General features: G+C 37.8%; 2 protein-coding genes and 1 non-coding gene across 4 annotated transcripts in view; 2 read left to right on the top strand and 1 right to left on the bottom strand.

Moving 5' to 3' along the window:
• LOC137944136 (actin-related protein 9) overlaps positions 1 to 21,456 on the top strand; it is a 36,142-nt gene extending 14,686 nt beyond the window's left edge. For both annotated transcript variants that reach the window (XM_068789683.1, XM_068789682.1), the window contains exons 10-21: positions 650 to 739; positions 1,017 to 1,067; positions 2,038 to 2,169; positions 2,532 to 2,621; positions 5,731 to 5,801; positions 6,142 to 6,341; positions 12,397 to 12,440; positions 12,529 to 12,578; positions 13,902 to 13,947; positions 14,049 to 14,099; positions 20,160 to 20,370; positions 21,123 to 21,456. In XM_068789683.1, the coding sequence (XP_068645784.1) occupies positions 650 to 739; positions 1,017 to 1,067; positions 2,038 to 2,169; positions 2,532 to 2,621; positions 5,731 to 5,801; positions 6,142 to 6,341; positions 12,397 to 12,440; positions 12,529 to 12,578; positions 13,902 to 13,947; positions 14,049 to 14,099; positions 20,160 to 20,303 (969 nt within the window). In that variant the 3' untranslated portion in view covers positions 20,304 to 20,370; positions 21,123 to 21,456. The remainder of the gene's footprint in view (positions 1 to 649; positions 740 to 1,016; positions 1,068 to 2,037; positions 2,170 to 2,531; positions 2,622 to 5,730; positions 5,802 to 6,141; positions 6,342 to 12,396; positions 12,441 to 12,528; positions 12,579 to 13,901; positions 13,948 to 14,048; positions 14,100 to 20,159; positions 20,371 to 21,122) is intronic.
• Positions 21,457 to 22,326: 870 nt separating this feature from the next.
• On the bottom strand, positions 22,327 to 24,517 carry LOC137944790 (putative pentatricopeptide repeat-containing protein At3g15130). The gene has a single exon (XM_068790541.1). The coding sequence runs from the start codon at positions 24,379 to 24,381 to the stop codon at positions 22,327 to 22,329; it is 2,055 nt and encodes a 684-aa protein (XP_068646642.1). The 5' UTR covers positions 24,382 to 24,517.
• A 317-nt stretch (positions 24,518 to 24,834) lies between these two features.
• Positions 24,835 to 24,961, top strand: LOC137945071 (U11 spliceosomal RNA). Its single transcript, XR_011110891.1, has one exon. It is a non-coding gene; the product is annotated as a U11 spliceosomal RNA (small nuclear RNA).
• The last annotated feature ends 1,220 nt before the right edge of the window (positions 24,962 to 26,181 follow it).

Raw genomic sequence — 26,181 nt, 5'->3', positions numbered from 1 at the left:
GGAGCTATAGTCAGAAAATACAACAGATTTTAATGAAATTATCTAACTAACAGAAATATTCTAAGATAAATTAGAATATGGGAAATGACTCAAATACCCTTGGACTGGTTTTTTAACAGGACTTATATTTTGTGATCAGCCAATAGTCTTACAGATATATTAGCTAAAATCTTACTCTCTTAGTCTCTTATGCTTCTTCTTTTGTCTGCCTTATCTTTATGATAGAGTAGACTACCCAGTTGGGAAGCTTATTGCTCAACCTTATAAAGCAATAATTTTTCTTAACACTTATCTATGTGGAACTATTCCCAATTACACTCCCCCTTATGTCCTGGCTTATACACGTGGATTATGGGTCTAAGACATGGATGACAAAGATGGGTTCAACTCAATGAGGCACAAACTAGGCTCAACATGCAAATGTCTTACTCTGATACTATGTTAAGATTGAGCTTGATTCCATCCCAAAATGGCTGGCCAAGTTAGGAGGCGCCATTCCCTACTAATAAACCCAAGATCATACAACTAGTTCATCTATGTGGGTCTATTCTTTATCATAGAATATACCAGTTTTTCTTCTTTTCTTTTTTCGCAAGTAATCTTGCATCTGATTTTTGTTGTGGTGATTAATTATGTTTTTGATATCCAGGAGTCTCTTGCTGCTGCTTTTGGAAATGGATTATCTACAGCTTGTGTCGTGAATTTGGGTGCTCAAGTAACATCAATCATGTGCATTGAGGCAAGTATCGTTTCTGTTCCACTTTTTAGTGATTGTTATATTTAGTTATTTTTATTAAATTATAAATTTATCAAATAAATTTTTACGACAATTGTTGTTCATGCTGTGTGTGAATGTCTTTGACAAATGTTTTTACTCTCCTTCCAGCCTTATACTATTATGTTCAACTGAAATTAAATATTTTAAAACATTTTGGTTTTTCATAATTCATTTTCTGATATATTGAAAAATAATTCTTCTTATGATTCCTAAAAAATGATGTTCTGATGATGCTCAGGATGGAGTTACTTTGCCCATGACTGGTATGACACTGCCCTATGGTGGAGAGGTACAGCTACTGTTTCATGTTCTGTGATTCTGGCCACGTGTAATCTAAAGTTTAATGCTCTCTCTTCTAGTGGACTCTTATAATGGATGGACTGTTGAAGATACACATATGCACACAAATTGATAGGGAAATTTGTTTATTTGTAACTAAGTTAGCTGCATTATGGCAGGATTAATGCAAATTGTTCAGTTGATTGTCCAGTTGGAGAATTCTTTTTGCTGATGCTATAGAAATTTGACTGGTATCATCATATTTAAATTATGGAACTGATGAGTAGTTTATTTTCAAGTTCCCAGATCTTATGTATGTTTCTGTTTGCTTTCTCTCTTTCTTCTCTGAACTCTTGGAACAATTCTATGGCAGTTCCATGTGGATAGGCAAAAGTTCTGTTGCCACTAGAATTTGTTGGTATTCTGGTGTATTTGGAAAGAGAGAAATAATAGAGTTTTTACTCAGCACTTTCACCCTGTGAGTAGCATGATTATAAGGGGACTTCACAGCATCCCATCCTGGGTTGCCAAACTCCCCAAGCTTAGCTACTTGCCTGGTTCTGTTCACAGAGAGATTTGTGGACAAGTTGCCAGCATTATGGACCATTAGAGGTAACTCATAATCATATGTATATAGGAATTTCCTTGTGTCTCTGTGGACAAATGCACAATAACTAAATCCCTTGCTCTTTCTAATCTCTGGTAGTCAAGAAGTTTGACTACATTTGCTAATTTGATAGGTGATGCATGTTTTGCTAGTTTACAAGCTGAATAATTTCAATACGAAATACCCTTCACTATTGGCTTGCTTTACATGAAAAATGAATGTTAGAATATATTGAAAGTTAAAAAAGTTTGCATATTTCTCCCACCTAGGAATTGTTATAATTATTTATCAGAAATATATACAGTTAAAGTTTTGGTATCCCTCTTGGTGAATCTTGGTTACACATTTGCCTAACAGTTGGCCTTTCCTGCAGGACATATCAAGGTGTCTCTTATGGGTCCAGCAGCACCATCAAACTTGGCCCACAGGGTGCACTGACCCACTGGTGAAGCCTATTGACATGTTGGTTATCAACAACATAAAAGAATCTTACTGTCAGATTAGGGTGAGTTTTAACTTTTGGTAGACAAAATCATGGATAAGCAGCTGGCCTAACATCTGCTTAGCTCGTTCCTTTTGATCTGATGATAACCAGAAACAGATGAAAAGAATCTATGGTGGTCACCAAACTGGTCATTGTAGTAGAAGAATATTTGGTGCTCTAGTCCTCTGCTGCACACAAACTTGAAACTTGCCCCTTATTAAATGAATTGATATTGAATCTGTTTCTTACATAGTTGGAGAGTTTGTCTGGCCAGATCTTGACTTGGCCAAGTTGAGATTGGTCAGCCCAAATATGCCGAGTTTGTTCTTCTTAGATGCATCATAGAGTTATACCACAAAAAATAACTGCTTAATCTTGCACAGGAGGGGGAGTTTGATGCTCTTGCACTGGTTCATTCGTATGAGGATGGTATGCAGGTGACTGCACATAAGACAAGGCTATCTTCTCTTAATGTAGGTCCCTTCACTATATTCTTTTTACCTTCCCTTAATTTAGTTTTCATGGATAGTGGTGTATTCTCATGAGAAGATTATGCTAACTTGGTTTTCTATCTCTTTGTATACTAGATCATTTTAAATTGTAATTTAGAGGTTTTGAAGTCCTTTACTAGTTAAACATTACATAACCTGAGGCTTCCTACAATAAGTGAAGTTAGAACAGGGAGGAGCTTGATGAAGAGAGAGTGTGAGAATAACTCTATATGAACAGTTAGAAAGGAAGAAGAAGCAAGGAAGAAATATTGTGGTGAAGAGAAGAGAGGAGAAGGAAATGAAAATGATAGAAAAGAAGGGCAGTGAATTAGTGCTGTTTGGTGGTTTTTCTCTTTATTTGTAATGTATGTTAAGTGGTACAAATTACAGGCGTTTCCTAACTTATAATAACTAAATTGTCACAAAAAAGAAAATTATAATAACTAAACAGGAGTAAATAAGTATATTGAACTAAAACGAAAGTAACCTGTAAAATTGAGAGTTGAAAGTAAATTGAGCAATAAAAGTGAAGAGCAGCACCCAAAGAGTTTTTGTCAGCAAGAAAGAAAAGATAGGGTCTGATGATGCCTCCATCTATCTAACTTCTATTCAATTAACAATACTTTTCTATGCGAGGACAAGAATGCACACTTGTGCCTCATAAAAGTTCTACTGCAGAATATAAATGCTAGTCATTTCAGGTTAGACCCGGGCCCATCTATGTTGTCCATGTTTGATTATTTGTTTGTTTAGATTTGGACATGAGGGAAGTGGTAGTGGGTATAATACCACATAGGTTATGTTTAGAAACATTTTGTGTTTATTAGTTGGAGAAAGACCTCTAAACTTCAGCTAGCGATTTTAAGATGGAGACCCAACTTTAATATGGTATTGGATTAGGGTGTGTGTTCTGTTGAGTCTGGTTCAAGCCCTGTTTGATTTGTATCCCATCTATGTTGTCCATGTCTCAGGCCTGTAGTCCGTTGTTTAGGTTTACACCAGGGGGGTGGGATGGGGGGTTAGTCACTAATCTCATATAGGTTAATGTTAGAAAAAGCCCTGCAGTTTAGTTGGGAAAATATTTCCTAGTTTCAGGTTGTCATATTGGTATAGACCTTGACCCAACTTTAACAACTAAACTCATACATCTCAGCATAACCTATTTCTGTCCTAATGATTGAGCTGTGCTAGTTACATCAGGACCCTTTTTCTCGAGCGGTATTGATTAATGATCATTATGAGGACTTGTGCATTTTCATCAGTTTCAAATTCAATTTGAACTTATTTTTTGGGTTCCTTTATATGTCTCAATTATGACTTGAGTCATGGCCTTGACTCATGAAAATGTCTATAGATTGATAAACACATTCAACTCAAAAGCTTAAGTTGAGAGTGGAGAGTTGCAACTCTAGTTCTGACACTTGATTGTGGGTACTTCATAAGCAATGGAGATTGTTATAGTTCTTATACTTGGTTGTGGTTACTTCATAAGCAATGGAGACTGTTATCAACACTCCCTCTGACCTCATTGTGGCTTTTAACTTGTGGGCATTTTTTTAGTAGAGATTCGACTTTTGGTTGAAGCCCATTGAATGTGCTTTGATTTTTTTGACTTTCAATGCACCTAATACTTGTCTGCCAATTGATGGAGAATTTGTGTCAGTCTGATTTGTAAATTTTCTATCTATTTTAAATTTTCTTATCTGCCCATATGGCCCAACTTGGGTTATGCTGATTGATTTGGGCTGGCTATTATGAGATTGATATAAAGCCCCAGGCTTTCATGGTCAATTAATGTTGGAGCTTCCAGTGTATTTGCTAGGCACCTTGCATTAGGAATCAAAACATACACTACATCCCATGTGTCAATCTTGGAGGGGATTTCTTATTCATAAGTCTACTTGGTGACTGAGTGATGAATATCAGAAAAAAGTGAATATGGTTACCTGATCTGAAGTGGAAGCTGTTATAGTGGAAGATGTTGTTGAATCTTGCATGGATTGAAGATCTGCATCTTTTTTCAGAATGCTTGTTATAGAAAGTTACATGGAGTGTTAAGAGATAGGCAGATCTGACAAGATCTAGTGTAGAGGCAGGGCATGGAGTGATGACCCATACAACTTTTGACTTGATTTGGTAAAACCAATGTTCATTGAATTTGGCTTACAATCTTAGTTATCCCATGAAAATGGTGCGAGACAATTGTTAGAGGAAATAATCTCTTTTAGGTCAAAAATTGAAAAATCAAGTGGTTATTAGCTGGGAAAATGTCTTCTAAATTTGACTAATCATTTTAGGATGGATTTCGACATATCTTTAATAAGGTATTAGAGTGTATTAAATGATCTAGAATTCCAGTAAATACAAACCTAAGTTAGAAGTCCAAATTGTTTTAGAATCGATCATTTGATAATTGGATGTATTAAAATTGAGGGTTTTTTCAGATAGAAGGTTTTCACGTAGCCTTTTTGTTCTTTTACAGTAGATGTGCGTGTACTAAATATTTGCATATTAGTGACTGTTATTGAATTAAGAGTTGAATTGGAAGTTAGCTGTAAATATGAGAAAATATGATTCCTATGTAGTTTTGGATTGAGAAGAGGGGAGAAAGTGTTATTAGATTATAAGATCCTACATCAGTATTGAGCATAGGTTTTATGGTTGCTGAACTTAAAATTACGATACTCTGTTTTTCCATGCCTTAGTTTCATTGAATTTCAGTCAATTTCAGTCAATTTCAAATTGCTAAACACTGCTGAGGCAAAAGAAGTACTATTCTAGTTAGATAATCAAGTCTTACTTTAAAAAGCTCTGCTCACATTTCAGTTTGATTTGACTTTCTGTTACTTTTCAAAGAAAAGAAAGGGTTTCTGTGCTGTTTATTTCTTTTGTTGCCTTGTATTGACACCTGGATGCTTTGCTTACTAAAAAATCTTTCTTTCATTATAAGAATTATGATTCAAGTCTTTTTACAGCAGGATCTTCTTTGTTTTATGTGTAATAGGAGGAATTGAAGTGGAGAATATGGGTTGTTAGGATTATATACTTGGCAATGCACATAGTGTCTGTCTTTACAATTTCTTGGCAACAGGTACCTCCGATGGGCTTGTTCTTTCCACAAGTTTTGGCTCCAGATGCTTACCCACCACCTCCTCGCACATGGTAAGGTCACTCTTTTGTGTTATTATGTACTCTTATACACCTTTTTTTGCATATGAAGGTGCTATCTTGTCATGAAGTAAGCTCTTTCATATATCTGAGGGTTGACGTTGTGAATGTTGAAACATGGGCTGATTAAGTCCTTATGCTTATCATGCCATTATTAGTCACGTGAAAAAAAAATATTGTACTGTTAACCGTAATTGTTTATTTCAGTGAGAGATATATTCTTATTAGGATAAAAAAACAAAAAAATATTTTTTTATTTTTTAGTAAAATTCCTTGCTCAAAAAGGAAAAAAAAACTGCAAAAGTTTTGTTTACTTTTTTCTTGTTGTAACCAGGTTCCATGATTATGAGGATATGTTGGAAGATACTTGGCATATGGAGTTCCCCCGAAGGCCTGACGTGTCAGATGGTTTTTATGCTAATGTTAATGGTGGCTTAAACATGTGGGAAAGTTATCCTGTTTTTCCTTCTAGACTCAAGAGAGAGGATAACCTTGGTTTGGCAGAAGCAATTACTAGTAGCATTCTCTCAACAGGTAAGCTATATAAAAACCTATTTGTTGAAGCGAGATGGGCCTTGGCTCAGTGCCTACATCAAGATACCTAAGAACTCTGAGACCTTGTGTTCTAGCAAGGAATATCAGTGATGGGGTTTTCAAAACCCTGTACAATCCTGAAAAGGACAATGTAAACCTTTCCTTGGCCCAATCTTGTGATAATCCCTGCCCTGTCATACTAATCCAATTTGCACCTGGTAGGGATGGCAGGAGGTGGACCTGTTCCCACTCACCTGTAGGCAACAGCCAACTCCATCCAGGCTCCTCACCCCTCTCACTACCCTTACTTTGTGCATTTAGCCAAAAAAGAAAAAAAGAAAAAGATGTGATAGATGATTGCTTGTTTGGGATACATGTAGGGTCTGAATGAGGAGATATACTAAACATAAATAAATGATAGTTTTTTAAAAATAGGTAATAGCTGGGAAAAGAGTGAGAATGATGAAATGTCTCATTAAGCAAGGGAAGAGGTAGAAAACACTGAAATTTGAAACAAAAGCGAGAGATACTTCTGCAGACAGGCATAGAAGGGTGAAAGCACATGGGAGTGGAGTTGATAAATGACAAACTTCCACTCACTTAAGTTCTTCTCTTAAAAATTCCAAGCTTACAAAATGCTATAGGACAAAAATCTGCACTGATCAACCCAAAGCATATTTACCACACTTCATAGGTACTGTAGAATCAGCATAACTGATGTTGAGAAATCTAATAAGAGCTAAAACGTATACCCTTTTCTTGTCAATTTTGCAATTGGTCCAATTTCTGGACCCTAGAACCCGTCTGGCTAGTATATCACAAACATCCTTTACTTCTTTGTATCCTCAGCAGCACATCCTAGGAGCACTTACCACAGAAAATACACAGTTAGGGCAGTGGCAGTGTACAGAAATATCTGACTGGTTTTCTGCATCTTGACTTTGATATCAATCTCATATCAAAGATCTAAAAAAGGGGTGTGGAAGATGATTAGAACATGAGGAGTTTTGGAACATAATGGTCTAATCTCACTCTAGTACCGTGTAAACTAAGAAAGTCCAGGAGGATGAGTTTGAGAAGCCGAAAAAGAAGATGAAACAGAAATTTTTAGAATAAAAGTATAGAACAGCTGAGGATCAAACTTTGGTGGTGAAAAGAGGCAAAGGAAGAAATAGAAGAGAGTATAGAGATTTGATTCCATGAGTTTCCCGCAGCACATGATTAAAAATTTTCCGCAAAAATCAACATAACACAATTTTTTTTTTAAAATAGTGCTGAACATACCACAAATTAAACGATGCAAGGAGATAAAGTCAACATAATGCTACACTCGAAATCAGAACACATGGAGAGTGCAAAATATGGAGAAGGAGATTTATATATTCTGCTAATCTTGGAGAGTGCAAAATATGGAGAAGGAGATTTATATGTTCTGCTAAATCTTGTATTTTCCTCTATTTTTATTTTATTTGGCTATCAGGAAACAATTAGGGATTTTGAAGAAAAAAGAATAATCATTTAAAAAAAAAAAAATAGGGGACATATGGGTGTAGTAATGTGTTATATTGAGAGTGGTTTAGTGGGTTATGCTGTGGTTGACTTATGACATGCATACTTGTCACTCTGTTTTGCACTAGTAAATAATAAAGAAGGATGACTTCTCTATCTCTCTATCTCTCTCCCTCCATGTCAAATTAATTTCCTTTTTATCTTTACTTTTATTCTTCTTGTTTCCTTTCTTCCTCATCTGTATTGTTTATTTTGAAGTTGATGTCACAAATTGTTAGGTGTTTTTCTTACTCTAGGGGGTAATTAGGGTTTTTAATGCAATTGGGGCATCAGAAGTATTTTTGGATATAGAAAGGATGGTTTGCTCTTCTTATTTAATTAGGAATAGGAGGGCTTTTTTTTTACTGTTGATTACCTCCCCATGTTACCAAGGCCCATGCCTTCCAGTCAATCAAAAGATGGCTAAATCTGCAGAGAGCATCCAAGTGGAATACTACTTTCCTAATCCAGGAGGTTCTTTCCTATTTGGAGGTAGAGATCTAGAAAAAAGTTGTTTTTCCTAGGTTTAGATTGGATAGTTTTTAAGTTAAAAGAAAGGGAAGTTTACTAGTATTCCTATAAATAATGGAATTTGATGTCCTCAAGGGGTATATGCCAATTCCCTGTGCAGATTTGTATCTTTTTTTTTTTTGTGTGTGTGCTCATTTGACTTGACTTGCAGCAGTCTTCTTCTCTCTACCTGAGTTTAGGTGCTTTCCTCAAGCTTTGTTGGGGTAGGTTCCTAACAAATTGGTATAAGAGCCATTTAATTTGAATTAGAAATTCGAAGAACAATGGTTTGATGAGCATTTTTTTTGAGTTGTAAGACTAGGAGTTTAACCAAGCGTCTCTCTATTTTCTCTCTCCTTGCCAAGGAAGTCTATTTTTATGTCTAGTTGGAGAAGAAATGCACCCACCCTCCTCCCCCGAAACACAAACACACGTCCTAGATGTGAGAAATGATTAAATGATGGCAAATTATTCAACATTGACTGAAGTCAAGCTGCCTTCACTGCAAGCTCAAACAATTGTAGCCTATACAGGAGGTGTCTGAAGCTCATGTAGAGGAGAGTTTAGATCGCAAGTTGAACTGACTTGACTCCCTCCAAAAGTTGCATTAATGGCAATTTGGCCCCCTCCAGATAGCTTTGTTGCTCGTGGGACACCATAGACGCAACATGCGGCTGCCCAAAATGCAGTATTCTGGAATTAATGAGCTGGCCAACTGGCTGAGACAAAATGTCCATTGTGCCAGAAACATGCGTGCACAACAATGTGGAGGCCTTAACCTCTAGATTAGATGTAATGACATACCACATTCACGTCTTCACCGCCCGAATTGATTGTATCAGAATTGACATTAATTAGAAGGGATTGTTAGAATTCTGCATTGGCTAGAATGAGATCCAACAGTCTTGCATAGATACATGGACATCAAAGATGACCACCTTAAGGAGGTTGAAACTGAATTCTTTGATGGAGATCAACCTAAAATATCTGAACAAATCACATTTGAGGTCCTCAAGCAGTAGATAGGCCCTCTCGACTACACAAGGACTTGACCAACAGTCCCCATAGGACTCTTCAACCAGGGCTTGCTCATCTTAACTTTCCAAAGTACGAGGCTGTCAAAAACCCTACTGACTAGGCCTATAAGACTGAGCAGTTCTTCAATTTCCACAATATGTTCGGCAACCAAAAACTGTTGCTTACCTCTTTTCACTTGGAAGGAAACACACTTCTGTGGTAGAAGTGGTGCTCAAGTCAGATCCACACCTTGGTTGGAACTCATATATAGAAGCCGTTTGCGTGTGATTCAGGCTTACTGAGTATGAAAACTTTGATGCTGCACTCTCCAAACTTAGTCAAGCAAGAATAGTGCCAGCATACCAAATTGATTTCAAGCATTTAGCTGATCATGTCAATTGGTGCAAAAAAGCTCAAGTTGGCTGCTTTGTTAGCTGTACTAAGGCTACTTCTTAATAGAGTAAGCCTGCTTGCTCAAAAGTTTTCAAGCCCTCTAATTATTGAAGGGGATTCAACGAATGTAATCAATTGGACATCAACCCCTCGGCTATGCTTGCTAATGATGTAGAAGGAATTCCTTTTGTTGGAAGATAGGCCCAAGCACACTTGACCAAGGAAGGGCCACATATCTAAGAGTATTATAAGATGAGCCACACGACCAAGGAAGACCCACAAGATGGGCCCAAGCAGATAAGAAGTAGGACCCACCATTATAAATAAACCCACTACCCCCCTATAATGGCTTTTATTACTCCTACCACTTGATAGTCGTTGTCTTATGGAGGGACACAGTGGTGGACACTTTAGAGCAATGCCGATAGACACACTACCTACAGAAGACGGAGTGTGCCCTACATCCAACATTAGGACTGGAGTATGGAGCAATGTCTTACCGGCTAGGAGTGATTTTTACTCTCACTTATATTATGCCAGCAGGGCCTTATGGGATGAAGGCATATTGGAAGATGTGCCATTTTATACAAAAAGAATTTATATATCATTTGCAGCAAGTTGGGAGTTCATGATATTCTCTCACCCCTAGCTTAAGGGGGAGTGTTGGAAGATAGGCCCAAGCACACATGACCAAGGAAGGACCACATATCTAAGAGTATTATAAGATGAGTCACACGACCAAGGAAGTCCCACAAGATGGGCCCAAACACATAAGATGTAGGACCCACCATGATTACCACAAGCTGACATCTTTATCACATAAGTTGGAAGATCAAGGACTCACAAAGGCATCTTTATCTTATGGTCACGTCCTAGAAGAGTTCTAGTTTGAGTTATGTTTATCTTTTATCTATATTGAGTTATTTAAATATGCTAGGACTTATCTTTAAGTGTTAGAGTTTGGGTGTAATTGGGACAAAGGTAGTTTTTTTGTAATTGGACTCTACTACCTTCCTCTATTATAAATAGAGGTTCATGTACTCTGATTATAATAAGTTTATGAAGTCAATAAAGTATTTCTCTTTTCCATAAATTCAACACCTTTCCTTTGTAATCTAGGAATCAGCTATGTATGCTAAAATTTTCTTAATGCCCCTCCCCCCCCCCCCCCCCCCCCCCCCCCCCCCCTCTACACCTTCCCTAAAAAAAAGAGGCAGATATAGCAGCTGATGTTCAAATCTTCAACCCTAAGGTGTTGTTTGGACACCATTATCCTAGGTGTTGTTTGGACGCCATTATCCTAGCATGTGGCATGAAGAGTCGCAACAAGTCTTACAAGGCAACACACCAAAAGAAGATCCTGATCACCAGTGTAAGGCCCGACGTTAGCCAGTCTAATTGGGGACATCAACTACTGAAAGCTCCTTCAAAAGCTTGCTTTAGAAGAGATGGATACCTGTTCCAAGATGTTGTGCTTCAATTGTGATGAAAGATACACCTTGGACCAGAAATGCAAGTGATTCCAGCTTTCCTTGTTTGAAGCCCCCATTGTTAGTTCAGAAAAGAAGGGATGACACCCACCATAGCCAAACTTTGATGGTGATGTTCATTGTAAGAAGGGTGGAACACTAGGTATTTTGTTTTTCTTATTATAGGGGATAATTAGGTCTTTTTTTAATGAAATTGGAATATAAAGGGTGTTTTAGATAAAGAAATGATAATTTAGTCTTATTATTGTTATTGGGTATAGGAGGGCATTTTGGTCCATTGAAATATTGGAAAATCTAGATAAAGGGAGTTGACATACAAGTGGGTCTCTCTTTCCTTGTTGGAGGTAGATATCTAGAAGAAATTTCTTATCTAGTTTAGATAGAATAATTTCGTAGTTAGAGAGAGTTAGAGGGAAGTTTTTAATCAAATTCTAGCTTCTAAATCATTTATAGGTAGTGGATTACATCCCCATGTATGGGGATTCCCCAAATGTATTTTTGCTCAGCTAGTCTCTCTCTCTCTCTCTCTTTCTCTCTCTCTACTTGTTCCTGCTTTTTACCTGAGTTTAAGGGCCTTCCTCAAGCCTATTTGAGGCAGGTTTCCAACATTAGAGTGATGAACAATGAAAAATATTGTTTGTGAAACTTAAAGTCACAAATAAATGGATAAAGGGGCTGTAAAAGAGTGCTCTTGAGAAGAGAAGAAAGGGGAGAAAAGGCTGAATCTGGTTGTTGATTTCTCTTATGTTTTTGGCATAATATTTTTCAATTTTTTAACATAAATGCTTTACCTTCTTTTGTAATTCAAGCAATGTCCCTGGTACTCTTGTTGTTTTAATCTAATATATTAAGGCGTAAATGTGATAATACCCCGCAGGATGAAAAACCAGTGTTTTTTCTTGTTCCCTCCCATGCAGCAAAATTACCTTCATGTTAAGCAGAATGGTGTTGGCTCTTCATTTAAAACTTGCTGCTGTCACCCCTAGTTCAAGCCTCATCACCATCTCTAAATGTAATAAATATTAATGAAATAGCATAAATTTTGTTAAAGTAAGATTTGTAGCTATTAACTTGTGGACCTGTGGTGGCTTTGGCAGGACGCATAGACCTCAAGAGGAAGCTATTTTGTAGCATACAGCTGGTAGATTTTAGTTGAATCGGGACACATTTGAAGCTTCTTCTGTCTAGTCATGTTAGATAAGTTGACTAATTCACTGTTTATGGATCAGATTGGTGGGGTTGTTTTGACCAGTGGTCTTGTTCCAGCTGTGGAGGAAAGGTTTGTTGCTTTTATCTAATGCAAAATTTATGCTATGTTAAATTCAAAGCTTGCAATGTCGGATTTCTTGAAAGTAGTCTCAAAGTGGCTTCACCTGTTATTCATCTTCCACGAGCAGGAATGATCTGTATGGTATGGTTTGCCATACTTGATATTTCATACTAAGTGCATATTAAATGTTGGAGGAGGGAATCTGCAAGGAACCTCTGCTTATTTCCTGTCTAAGTTAAACTAGACAAGCTTGTTAATTTGTATAAATTCTTCTGCCTTGTACATTTTTGCCTAATCTGATGAAATCCTGAGTGCGGAAACAGGGTGGTTCTGCTATCAAAATGAATTTGAAAGGACAAACTCATGAAGCTTGACCAATTCGGTTGTTAATGGCAGATCCAAGTCACTTGCTATGACTGCTTGAGTTTTCTGAACCAGTGTGCTCAAGTATGAAAGAATAGAACTGAAAATTAATAGTACACATGCACATGTGCAGACTCACACACGCACCCACCCGCCCGCTTAAGAAGTTAACCACAAAATTAATGTTTTAGATCCAGAATAGACATGAAACTTCAGAGGCGATGGATGAATGTCAAGATGACCCCTTCACTTGTAAAAGTTTGTATCTTCTTTTCAGCACATGTACTTATTTTTAACCTGTGTTAAAATACTGATGCAAGGGTAGTTTGGTTATTTTATCAACTCATGTAGAGGTCATATGGTTCCGGCTTATTAGGTTACTTATCTTTGTGTTATGTTTCAAGTGGTAGAGCTCTTTTATGTATTAAACAAGTTATAAGAGATGCTCTATATAGGGGCATTCTTGTCCTTATATCTCAAACCGCTTAAGTGATGAAATAAAAAGGGGGATGGCTCTATTTTTTGGGCCTAATCTCAATGCAGCACCTTGCTGCTTCTCCCCAATTTCCTTCTCTTCTCAATTTCTTCTCTCTCTCTTTCTCTCTTCTAAATCTCTCCACTCATTTTTCAACCCGCCTAAGCTGTTGAACTTGCTGGTGTTTGCAAAAAATTTCACATTTCAGTATTTCTAATTTCCATTTTAAATAATTTCACTTGTACTCATTCATTTTGGGAAACTTGTAGGCTTTTATCTTCTTATTGGTTATTATATAAAACTAATTCAGAAAGAAAAGTTCTGGTTCCAATATTTCTTTTTATTTAATCAAATTGAATTGAACACCGTCAAGGTGACTTCAGCTTCGAGAACTATTTATGCGTGATGAAAGGTTTCAGATTATGTTTTTCTTTTTTTTTTTTTTCCTTGAAAATGATATCTTGAATGATAGTTTTATTTGTTCCCTTCAACAGAGTTTTACATGCAATCCCTTCAAACGAAGCCATTGAAACTGTTGAGGTATAAAAAGTAAAAATTTGAAAACGTGCTTTTTCTGATTTCCTGTCTTCCTTTCTATCTGGTAAAAATGTCATTCTGTACATGAGCTGTACTATAAATAGGTTTTGCAACCAAGGACGGATCCAAGCTTTGTGGCATGGAAGGGTGGAGCAGTAAGTCTTCATTCATCTCTATGATCTATTTGTTGTGCATCTTATTATATTACTGTTATATTTACTAATTTTTTTATTTCTTATAGTTCATATGATACTGTAAATCAAAAATATACTGATGCTGTATTTTTTATGCTTAACTAAATTTGTTAAGTTTGGGAAGCAGCATATTCAATTAGACTGTTGTTACTATTTGTTTGCTTCCAAGGAAACTAGGTGTTGTTTTGTTTGTTTGGCTTGGAGCTTGTCAAGGGAATTTTACTTTTTTCTTTTGCTGAAAATGATTATTTATTTAGAGGTTGAAAGGCCAGCAAGCAAGATTGCGAGGCTGGAGGAGGGTTGATCAAGACAATGAGTGATTGCTGATCGACCACCACTTTCTTAGCTAATTGATCTGCTATACCATTTGCAGATCTATTTACATGTGACGACTTAGCAAAAATATTCTTAGATAAATCACAAATTTATGATACATTCCATTGCCTTCATGGAGGGCCTAACTCTACTGCACCAGCCTTGCAATCAACTACTACTTTTGAGGTACTTGAGGGGATATTGGAAAAAAAATGTAGACTGGCGAATGTGCGTTTTATGATGTGCAACGTGTTATGATCCTGGGTTTAAGTACTTGGCTTTCCGCTAGCTACCAGGCCGGTCTTTTGGATAATATTGGCTAGGTGCTTAACATTTGGTATCAAAGCAGGCACCACGTTGCGGGTTTGAATCCTGGAGGGGGCGACCTAGAGGTCAGATTAAAATTACTGGTAGTCTCAAAAAGTGAGTCGGGCCAGTGTCGCTAGAGTGGGCCGCCGTGGACGTCGGCTCATAACGGCGGGAGTATTGTTATGATCCTGGGGTTAAGTTCTTGGTTTTCCGCTACCTACCAGGCCGGTCTTTTGGGTAGTATTGGCTAGGTGTTTAACACAACGTTATTGCACATCTGTTTACTTTGTAGAAAGGCTGCCCAACCTGATAATTTGGAATACAGCCAAATCTGGTTCTTGAACATTCATTTTCAGAATTCAGTCTGAAGGTTGGAAAGTGGTACTTATATTAATGATATGGTTATATATTGAAATCATTGAAAAAACCCTCAGCAGAAGGTATGTAATCAAGGCACCTAACAAGTACAAATCTTGTTCTTGGACATTCATTTAAGAATTCAGTCTGAAGGTTGGAAAGTGCCACTTATATTAATGATATGGTTATATATAGAAATCATTGAAGAAAACCTCAGCAGCAGGTATGTAATCAAGGCACCTAACACAAGTTCAACTGTTAGAAATCTTACGCAAGCATTTAGTAACCTAATAGCATGCTTTGAAATTAAGACATATTACTAAGAATTAAAAGAATTATTTTGTGTGAAGCTATGAGCTTTGGTTTCTTGAATCTGAAGAGATCATCTTGCTGATTAGTAGGGTTTCTTGTCAACCTTGTCCTCTATAACGATTCATGCAGTTCAGATTTGATCACTGATGTGCTTGATGCTGTCTTTAGTGGTTTGCGGATTTTTTGGTAATAATTTTCAGGGCATGCTTCATGTTGAAGGAGACTCCAGGTAGTCTCATTAGTTGGTGTTCGGAGAAAAAAGACCCACCTTGGTGACACTGTCTACTTTCCTAAAAATCTAGGACCTTAGTTTTAATTGTTTTTGTACTTGGTCTTCCTTGTTCAACAAATGTTCATACTGATGTTTTAGCTAAAGAGAGGGTTACCCTTCAATCCCTCATTTTAAGGGGTCCCCTTCTCTGATTGTATTCTCTTTGCTTTAGGGCTTTGGAACAAAATGCGCCTTTTTTCCAAAAAAGAAAAAAGAAAAAAAGACTCATGCAGCACTCAATGAGATTATGGAATCCTTTGACCTAAGTACCATATTGCAAGAGAAGCCGACTTCTTGGCTGACTCTCTTGCAAGGAATGGCAGCTTATTGTAGGAGATTCCATTCCTCTTCATGATTGATGTGGTTTGCCTTCTTTATGTGGACTAATTTGAGTTTTTTTATATTGTACTCCTTTTTTTTTGGCTTGTATTCCTTCTTGGTCTAGGGGCTTATGCTCTCGATAAAATTTCTCATATTTTAAAAAAAAAATGATGTAAAAAGATAGTTCTGTCAGAAATTTTAGTTTATTGGCAGAAAGTTTTGTATTCAGTTTCTTAGTGGACAAGTGCTGCAAAGACTGTCCATTGTCCATACTGACCGCATTAAGTGGAAACAGATGGCTTTAGAATTAAATGGCTTACTGAATGATTTGACAAGACAAAAAAATTCCATGCAGCTGCTTCTGTCTACCAGAGATCTAACTGCATCGCCACCCTCACTGTTGGTGCGTGGCAAGAACAGATAGGTCTGCTATCACTAATAGTTTGATAGGCTATTTTTGAGATTTATTCAAAGATGATTTGGAAACCAGACCAGACAATTGTTAGTTGCAATCCAGAGACCAGCACATTGCCTGCTTTGACCAGCCTAGTCAAGCTCCCGTTCTCATAATGGAGATCAAAGAGACAACTATTAATCTGCCACATGATAGAGTGCCTGATCCTGACTTATACAATTTACAAGTTTGCCTGGGGAACTATCAAAGATGACATTTGGGATTTGGCTCGTGAATTTTGCAGGAATGGCATTTCCTACAAAGCCATGAGAGCTTCATTCATTGCTTTCATTCTGAAGAAAGACCACGTTGACTTTGCCAAAGATTTTAGGCCAATCAGCCTCATCTCAAGCTTGTACAAGATTATTGCCAGCCTTCTTGCCAGGAGACTCAAAATGATTCTTTTTACTGTCATCCACGTTGAGAAATGTGCTTTTCTTCAGAGTAGAAATATTTTGGACTTTGCCATGACAATCATGAGATTATCAATTGTATCAAACGGGGAAGAGAACCAAGAGTAGCCCTTAAGTTGGACCTTAAAAAAGCTTTTGATCTAGCAATTAGCGTTTATTGGATAATCTTATGAGCAAGATAGGCTTGGTGGCAAGTGGAGATTTTGGGTGCGAAGTTATCTCCTCCGCCTCCTATTCCCTTCTCCTGAGTGACCTTGCATGTGGTTTCTTCAAAGAAACAAGGAGCTATTGCAGGGCAACTCACTTTTAGCCCTTCTGTTCAATATCATCGGCGAGATGTTGTGTGCAATGGTCCATGCAGCCAAGCATGTTGGTTGGCTTAACCTCATTGCTGAAGGCGCCGGGACACTTCTATTACACAAGTTGCTGATGATACCATCATTTTCTGTCCAGTAACTGGTTACTAACTAGCTACTCTCAAAGTCCTCTTGGGTGTAGTTGCTTTGGGACAAAAGATGAATCGGCAAAGTCCGGTTTGTTTTCCTTCAACATTTACACTGAGGAGGCTTCTTCCATGGTGGGTATGCTCGGACGCATTTTGACCTCTCTCCTGGCCACCTATCTTGGGCTATCACTTTTTTGTTTTTCTTTCCTGAACAAATCTCTTTGAACTCGTGCCATTAGAAGATTGGATAGGAGACTCTCCATCTTAAAGGGACCCCTCCTATCTAAAGCTGGCCGAATGACTCTTGTAAACTCTTCACTTGCGGTCTATCCACCTATTTTATGTCCTTCATCTGTTGCCCTGCTAGTGTTGTCAACAAGATCGACTTCGTCAAGAGATGCTTCTTTTGGTGTTGTGCAACTGACGGTTTCAAACACCATTTCAGTAGGTGGGTTGAAGTTTGCAAGCCGAAAATGTTCGATGGCTTAGGTATGAAAACTGCTAAGGAAACCAATCTATCACTGCTGCTTAAGTGGTTTTGGAAATTTAACACCAAAAGGGGTACTTGCTAGAGGAGGATTGTTGCGCAGAAGCTCGATCTTTCTGGGGAAGCCTGGTCATTTAATAGAGGTGCCCGGAGGAAGCACGCCCGCCCACCCCCCCCCCCCCCCCCCCCCCTCATTTATTTCTCCAAGGAAATTAAGTTTATGGTTGGGGAGTATAATTCTGTCCAGCTCTGAAAGGACTTGTGGCTTGATATAAGGCCTATGATGACTACTTACCCAAGGATTTTCAGTCTTTCCATGCAGCCAAACATGACTGTGGCTGTTTCCTGGAGATTCAATAACTATTTTATCTGGTTGGGACCTGCAAATCCATCTTGGCATGAATGAGGAAGAAGCAAATGAGTTTTGTGATCTCTCCTCAAAGCTTGATAGCATGAGATTCCAAAGAGACAACCTCGAGCCACCATGAAGGGAGCAGTTAGGAAATTGTCCAAAACTCTGGTCTCCCTCATTTTAAACATTAGAATCTTTAAATAGGGACTCAAAACCCTAATTGACAATTCAAAATGACAAAAATGCCCCTAAACAAATGGAGTAATTACTCCAAAGGACAGTTTAAAATGTGAATAATAAAATTAAAAAATATTATCTAGTTAATCTTAAATGAATCACTACCCAACCACAATGTGGTAGGTCCAGCCATAGTTTGATGCTTCTTGGCATACACTCATGTAATCGGCGGCACATGAGTGGTGTCCCCACCACTTCTTGTCAAGTCTTTGTCAAATTGTAAATTAACAAGAGAAGAGGAGATATTGAAGAAGAAAGAAGGAAGGAGAAGAAAGATAAAATAGATACTCTTGAGAGAGGTCTTGACCCCCTTCTATTTAAGAAGTGATTTTGGTAAATTTACAAATATACCCCTTACATTATCCAAATTATGTGAAATTAAGTCTAGAGACATAATAAAAGATGTAGAATTAGATGCTGAGGAAATCATGAACATCTGCATATGTAAAATGCCCAAAATACCCTTCAGCTGTGGTTAGCTCTGTGTCGAGGGGGATTCAAGTGTTGTTATTGGCTGGTGCTACAAAGTCAGCATGCCCCCTTGACGTCACTGGCAGTCCTATCATGAGATTATAAGCTTTGTTTCTGATTTATCTTGTACTTGGATGCATGTACCAAGATCTACAAACTCTGTTGCTGATTCTCTTGTTAAACAGGGGGTGACCCTCCAATCCCTCATTCCAAGGGGCCCCCTTTTTGTTTCTTTGCCACGGGCTTGAAATAAAGCTTCACCTTTCCCAAAAAAAGTAAAAAAATAAAAAATAAAGTTAAGATCTTATTTTTGGAAAGTCAAAGTCAGTTACCTTTACAAGTCTTATTTAGTTTCTGTTTATGAGTGTTTTTTAACTCATTTTTGGTATGCTTTAAGTTATTAAGAAGTTAGACTGTCCATTGAAAGACAAGTTAAGAGTGCCACTTTTTGTGCTTTGTGATCTTTTCCACTCTTCATTTTTTGCTCTCCTTATTCTTTAATTTCTAACATTGTTTTTGTTAGTTTTCAACTTTGAAATGTTTGACATCTACTACCCAATTAATAAATATTTTGAAGTAATCAAATTTCAATGGGATCAGTAATTGGGAAGTAGGGGCACCGCATCTATTTCTTTAGAGCTGACAGATGTGCACACACCAGGAGCTTCAGTGGTAATGGAGACTGATGCCATTAAAACTTGTTTTAATTGCAAAATCTTTATTTGATTGTTTCATACCTTTAAGCTTGAAGAGACTTCTTCCTGGGATTCTCCATGGGAACCATCTCAAGAAGTCTAGTAGATCTTCTATTGTGCTATGGAGTAGCAACTTCTAGTGCAGCTGAGGCGATGACAGTCCTTTTATATATATTAAAAAGTGAATCAGTATTTCACATGGTAATTGAACAAATTCAAAGTTTTTTGTTGCCATCATAACTAACCAAATTTTGGTATTATGTAAAGTGAGGAAGTAAAGCTGACAAACTTGTTAAATTGGATGTCAAGGGCTGAAGATTGATTTCCTTCCATTCTCCCAATACTGGCTTTACTTTTCATGGAGTAGATTAGCATGGGATGTTGAATACTAATTTATCTGAATTGGTGTTTGTACCCAGTCACTTTCTATGAAATAAAATATGCTCTTTCTTCTTCTTTTTTTAAAGTGGTTTTGTAGATTTTTTAGATTCTTGACTTTGGTCAATGGTTGGATTTATTGAGAGGCTTAATAAGAAGTTGCACTTGTATGTTTTGACATAGATTTATGTCTTGTCTTCTCAGATTCTTGGTATCCTTGATTTTGGTCGGGATGCTTGGATTCATCGTGAGGACTGGATTCGAAGTGGCATTCACGTCGGAAGTGGCAGAAAATACAAGGATTCATTCTTCCTTCAGGCTCAAGCAATGTGTTACATAAATAACTGAGAAGTCAGCGGCACCCTTTGTTTTCAGTATAGTCTACTTGCTAATGCTGATCCAATGATTGACTGAGGCAAGTTGGTTCCTAAACATCTTAGATATGAGTTTCTTTAGGCAGTTGTTGAACATCGTGCACACATCAGGTGATGGACAGGCGGGATTTTCTCTCTAGGAGGCTTGTGTTGTTGTCCCAGTCCTTTGCATCCATTTCTTTATGTTGATATGTCATGTACTAAATCTTTTCTCAAGTTTGCCTTTCTCCATTCTTATCTTACCACTTTCATCGATTTCATTTTAGCCATTCATTTACATAATGCTGAATATGTGAAAGGACATTATTAAAACCATTTTAACTGTTGCACTGTTAGGTTTAATCATACATGTCTGAACTGTATCAAATTGTTACTCATTTCTTCATTTGTGCCGCTTACATAAGGTATTCATTTCATATTTTACCTTCCTACCTTTAACATACATACTCATGTCTACCATCACATCCATTCCACTGCAGCTTTAGCCAGTGCAACTCCCATTACTGTTTTAAATGATATAGTTGTTCATTTTTGGTTATGAATGTCTGTTGAACTTTCCAGAGAATTCTTAGTTTTGAACTTTAAATGATAAGAGTATGAATTAGATCCTAGGTTCCCCACTTCCTATACCCAGCAGCCCTGGCTTACTAAATTACTGGTCTTGAACCTGGTAAAATTGGAAGCCATCATCTGCCTTTTTGCAGTCTAGACAGGGCGTGAGATCTTTACATTTCACTATTTGTCAACCTTGATAATCGATTCTAGTTATTGTTTACTATCTCCTTGTCTGCAGGGAGCAACATTTTTCATAGCAGTGAAGTGAATTTGCCTGCCAAGCATATGGAATGGAAGAAAGATATTATGGGTAAGAAAGCCCTACCAGGCATCTTGGGGTACGGATTTGTCATACCACTGTAAAGAGTGTCAGTTGAGATCTTTTGTAATCAAACAAGTAATCGAGTAATTGGGTAAAATTGCCACCCCTTCTCTTCTATTAGTTGTTATCCAAAGAAAATATGAAGGTATGACCAACTTCAATTAGGTGTTCTTAAGATATGAATACCAAATAGTGTAAATTTGTTTGTTAAGTAGATTATCTGAGTTCCTCAAACATTAGTCTTACTAAAATGAAGCCTTATCATTCTTATATTGTTCAACTATCTCAATTGGCCTAGTCTTGTACATTCTTCCCCAATTCTCATATGGTTTCCTCATTGTAAATCTGCTATCAAATCAATCTTTTTTTGATAATCACCTTAACACTAAAACACGAACTTCAATTATATTTAACTACGAAGATGAGCAAATCTTTGGTCGGGTTAATTTTGTTGTTTAGGGGGTGACCAAATTTTTTTGGAGTTCATGATGTGAAAAATATACAACCAATGCAAACAAACAAGCCAATTCAAGCCAAATCGCCTCATGTGGTCTCCCCTTGAACCAAAAAATAATTTTATTAACGTAACATACCAGAGAATGAGCCTACATTGAGGCCATACATGCCGAAAGGTTTCCAATGCTTGTCTAAATGAGGAATTTGTCGATGAACTTGATACAATAATGAATTGGCAGTGAGCCATAGCCACCTTTGATAGATCCGAGAGTTCAGCAAACCCTTGAGTCATGTCATTGTAAAGCCACTTCAACCACTCAGCTACGAACCTGGAAGCATAGGTGAAGCTAGCAATGGGAATAGATGGTCTTTACTGAGTTTATCAATCACCTGCAACTCAGGACTCATGGGAACCAAATTGTCTTAGAAGAGTACTACATCTGACAACAGTACAAATTGCTCGAGACAAGGCGTTCAAAGAGCCTTAAGAATGTGAAACTGCTCCGACTTGCTAGTTTTGTGAAGGGGATGACCAGAGACGTTGGCTTGCTTGTGTATGTTGGGAATGATTTTTATATGTAATTGGGTGTTTGCCTTTATAGTGTCAGAATTCCAAGTGGTTCATATAATTTAATTTTAAAAAAAAAAATAGAAAGTGAATTAATCACCAGTAATCCCCACAAGAGCACACTCCACCCTCAAATTTGTGGAACCTATTTGAATCTCTTACCAGCAACACCCAATTCAAAATTTTTGACAGACCTTTTATAAACTCATGACAATCCACACAAACCCTCAAATTCTTGAAAACTCTGATCGTCTTTCTCTCCTCCAGTCCGCCATATACTAAAGCCAACCCAATTGCCAGCTTCTCACTATGTGCCCTCAAGTTATCCTCCCCTGATTCTTCATCCACATCATGCATCACAGACCTCACCCCAAAAGAATAGCCTATCTCTTCCTTCATCCTCTTCTCTATCTTCTTCAAAACGCCACGAATTTCCTCTATTTGTGGGTGCAAGTCATCCCCACCATAGAAGAAGTGGAGCACCTTATCCATCTCAATCCAACTCCTTCCTGCTTCTTTCTTCAAACCCTTCATTTTCATGATAACTCTGATCCTCTCACATTGGTCCCACTGTCCAGCCTCTGCATATATGTTAGACATCATCACGTAATTCACAGGGTTCTCACTATCCAATCTCATTAGAAATTCACCTACCTCTCTGCCCATTTCCAGATTTCGATAATTTCTACATGCCCCAAGAAGAGTTTGCCAAATTCCTACACTTGGCTCTAAGGGCATTGTTTCTATAAGATTCTTAGCTTGTTTTAGATTTCCTGCACGACAAAGGAGATCTACCATGCAAGAGTAGTGTTCTACTTTTGCTTTAATTTGATAATCTTTCAGTAATCTAGAAAAATATTCTTGGCCTTCTTCTAGGAGGCCAGAGTGGCTACAAGCTGAAAGCACAGCCAAGTATGTTACGTCATCTGGCTGGATATTCTCAAATTGCATGTTTTCAAACAAATGAATTGCTTCTCTGCCATTTCCATGCTTCGCATGCCCTGTGATCATCACCGTCCAAGAAACCACATTTTTCTGTACTACATCATGAAATTTTTTCTCTGCTTCATTTGTTAATCCACATTTGAGATACATATCCATGATAGAATTTGCCACTGAAGTGTCCAAACCAGATGGTGTTTTAACTGTGTAAGAATGTAGTTGTTTTCCTTGTTCCACTAGTGCAAAATCAGCCAGTAAGCCAATCAAGCTTGAAAGAATGAAACTATCAATTTCGATCCTTGTTTTTCTAAACTGGTTAAATAAACCTGTGGCTTCTGGTAACCTGCCTTCTTGGGCATAGCCCACAATTATTGTAGTCCAAGAAACTTCATTCTTGTACTTAATCTGATCAAAGACATTCTGTGCTTCTGTTAAACATCTGCACTTCACATACATATCAATGAGGGCAGTTGCGATAATTGTTTGATCTGAGGTTAAGAGCTTATTTGCCACCAAAAAAGCATGGAGTTGGGCCCCTTGGTGAATTGCCCCTAGAACACTGCATGCTTTTAAAACACTAGAGTATGTGAACTCATCCAATGTCTCTCCTTGTTCTCGCACCTGCTTAAACAATGCCAAGGAGCTACCCAGATGTCCTCCTCGATTATAACCCGCAATCAAAGCATTCCAGGATATGAGATTTCTTTCAGGCATTCTTTCAAACATAAGGTTCGCCTCTACTATTCTGTCATTTTTAGAGTACATGTCAATAATGGAATTTCCCACAACTGGGTGTCCCTCGAACCCGGTTTTAATGCAGAATACATGGATTTGCACTCCATACTCGAGTCTCCTCACCAGGCCGCATGCTTTTAGATTAGTAGAGAATGTGTACTCGTTTGCTTTAGTGCCTGAAAGCCCCATCTGACCAAAAAGATATAAAGACTCTTTTGGTTTCCCCTGTAACAGGTATCCACCCATCAGAGATGTCCAACTGACTACATTCTTTTCCGGCATCCTTTCAAAGATGACCCGACTAACATCAGTTTTACCACATTTCGCATAAATGTCAATCAGAAAATTGTTGATAATCACATCAGATTCCAACCCCCTTGTTACAGTAGCGCCATGTAGTCGTATTCCTGGACCTAATGACAAGTTCCTGGAGAAGTTCTTCAGCAGCTTCCCAATTCTCTGTCTCTCCGTCATCGAAGAAAAACGCCACTGGTCAACTCTAACGACGAAATGTCAACTCGAGTGCAATTTAATCTGAGAAGGCGCTGGTTTTAGATTTTTTACTCCTCCCTGTGACAGAGCTCTCAATCAAAGAAAGCACAGCCGCCATAAACGGAGCCGTCCAAGCAAGAACCTTTCCGATGTACCCACCAGCCTGAAGCCGAACGAGACGGGCACCGGAGGAGCTTTTCGCTCCAGGCACGCGGTACTCCATAAGTAGAGAAACCGGAGCGCAAGGATGGCCGAGGTGCATTTTCCAACAGATTGTGCTGTCCGGGAATTTTATATCCGACCACAAATGTGAAAATCACTCCTACGCGGGTGTGACTGCATTGAGAATTGTGGATAGTCCCACATAGGCAAGATGTTTACGAAAGAAAAATCAGCTGCTTATAAGTATTCGTTGAGATCCTATTAAAGTCTTTTAAAAAGGGTCGGTTGGCTAAATATGCCACTCTCGCCCTAGCCGGCGGGTGCTGTATGGCTATCAAGACATATGGCCGACAAAATTTCTGGAAATTCCATAGGGTTGGCTCGCTCGGCCGACCCTCCATTACGAGTCTTTTATTTTTCTCTAAGTATATTAACAGATTATCCAATGCTAGCGGCTGCTCGATCAAGGAAAGAGAAGATGACGCGAATTTCTCGCTTAAAGGTTCGCCTTTGAGATTCATTTTCTTTCCAATTGTTGGTTTTCTTGACCTAGTGATAGCAGTCTGTTCATCGATCAATTCTAAGAATACTACAATCCTGAGATTAATTTGTGTCAAAGGCAACCTATGAGGTCTAATTCTCCTTTTCATTTTCTTATTCCGATGAAAGAGGTTGGAGAACCTAGAGATGTCAAAATTTCAGGTTCCAATCTAGGTTTTAACCACACATTAAGTATTAGGCGTTGGATATATATAATTGGATTCCTAACTCTAACAAATCGATGTAACGCTGTTAAGTTCAGCAATCGGAGAATGGCTCTCTCCCAATCTGCAATCTAAGTTGAGAGTCGATTTAAAATCATGAAACAAAGTGATTGATCAAGCATTTCAAAGTCTCTCTCTCTCTCTCTCTCTCTCTCTCGCTAAGGTTCTAAATAAGTACCCACATGCCCAAATATCAGAATTTTTATGAATCTTTCATGCTGCTGGCCATGGAACTTTTGAATGCAACAACTCTCTTAATTGAATTTATCCATGCAAAAACATCAAAAGCAGTAGCCACAGGAAACTTTCACTAACAGGAAGATTACATCTTTCCATGTTCACTCAAATTGCTTTGGGAAGTTGACAAAGAAACAAAATAGCACCCTATTGTAACCCCTTCCAAAGCAATTGAACAACACCAAAACAAATCAGCAATGTGGGAAAACATGGCCCATTTTCCTTTCATCAGTCTCTACCTGAGAACGAGGCAAGAACAGGAGCATGTCAGGAGAATTGAGGCCACCAAAGGTCGACTATTGAGCAAGACAAGGATTAAATTCCAGTAACATGAAGAGTGTAGGAGTGATTCACTCCTAAATTCCTTAAAAATAAGTGAAACATAATTATACCTTCTAATATAATCAATCTCTTCTGAACGTACCAAGCGATGTGGCTGACACCGACAATTTTATGTAATCTACAATAAACGCTTAAGATATTATTAAATAAAATAATACATAAAATATCTTATTCTTATTTATTTATATACAGTTTGTAGCACTAATTTAAATGAACGATGAATGATATTTTTATCATATTCTATACTTGGTATATAAATAAATAATTTTTACTTTTA

The sequence above is a fragment of the Aristolochia californica genome, unplaced genomic scaffold (assembly GCF_029961685.1).
Source record: "Aristolochia californica isolate CCGP_79_NKW_82.1479 unplaced genomic scaffold, dmAriCali1.0.hap1 SCAF_11, whole genome shotgun sequence".
Classification (NCBI taxonomy): domain Eukaryota; kingdom Viridiplantae; phylum Streptophyta; class Magnoliopsida; order Piperales; family Aristolochiaceae; genus Aristolochia; species Aristolochia californica.
The sequence above is the reverse complement of the archived record's forward strand: the minus strand, read 5'-3'. Positions and strand labels throughout refer to the sequence as shown.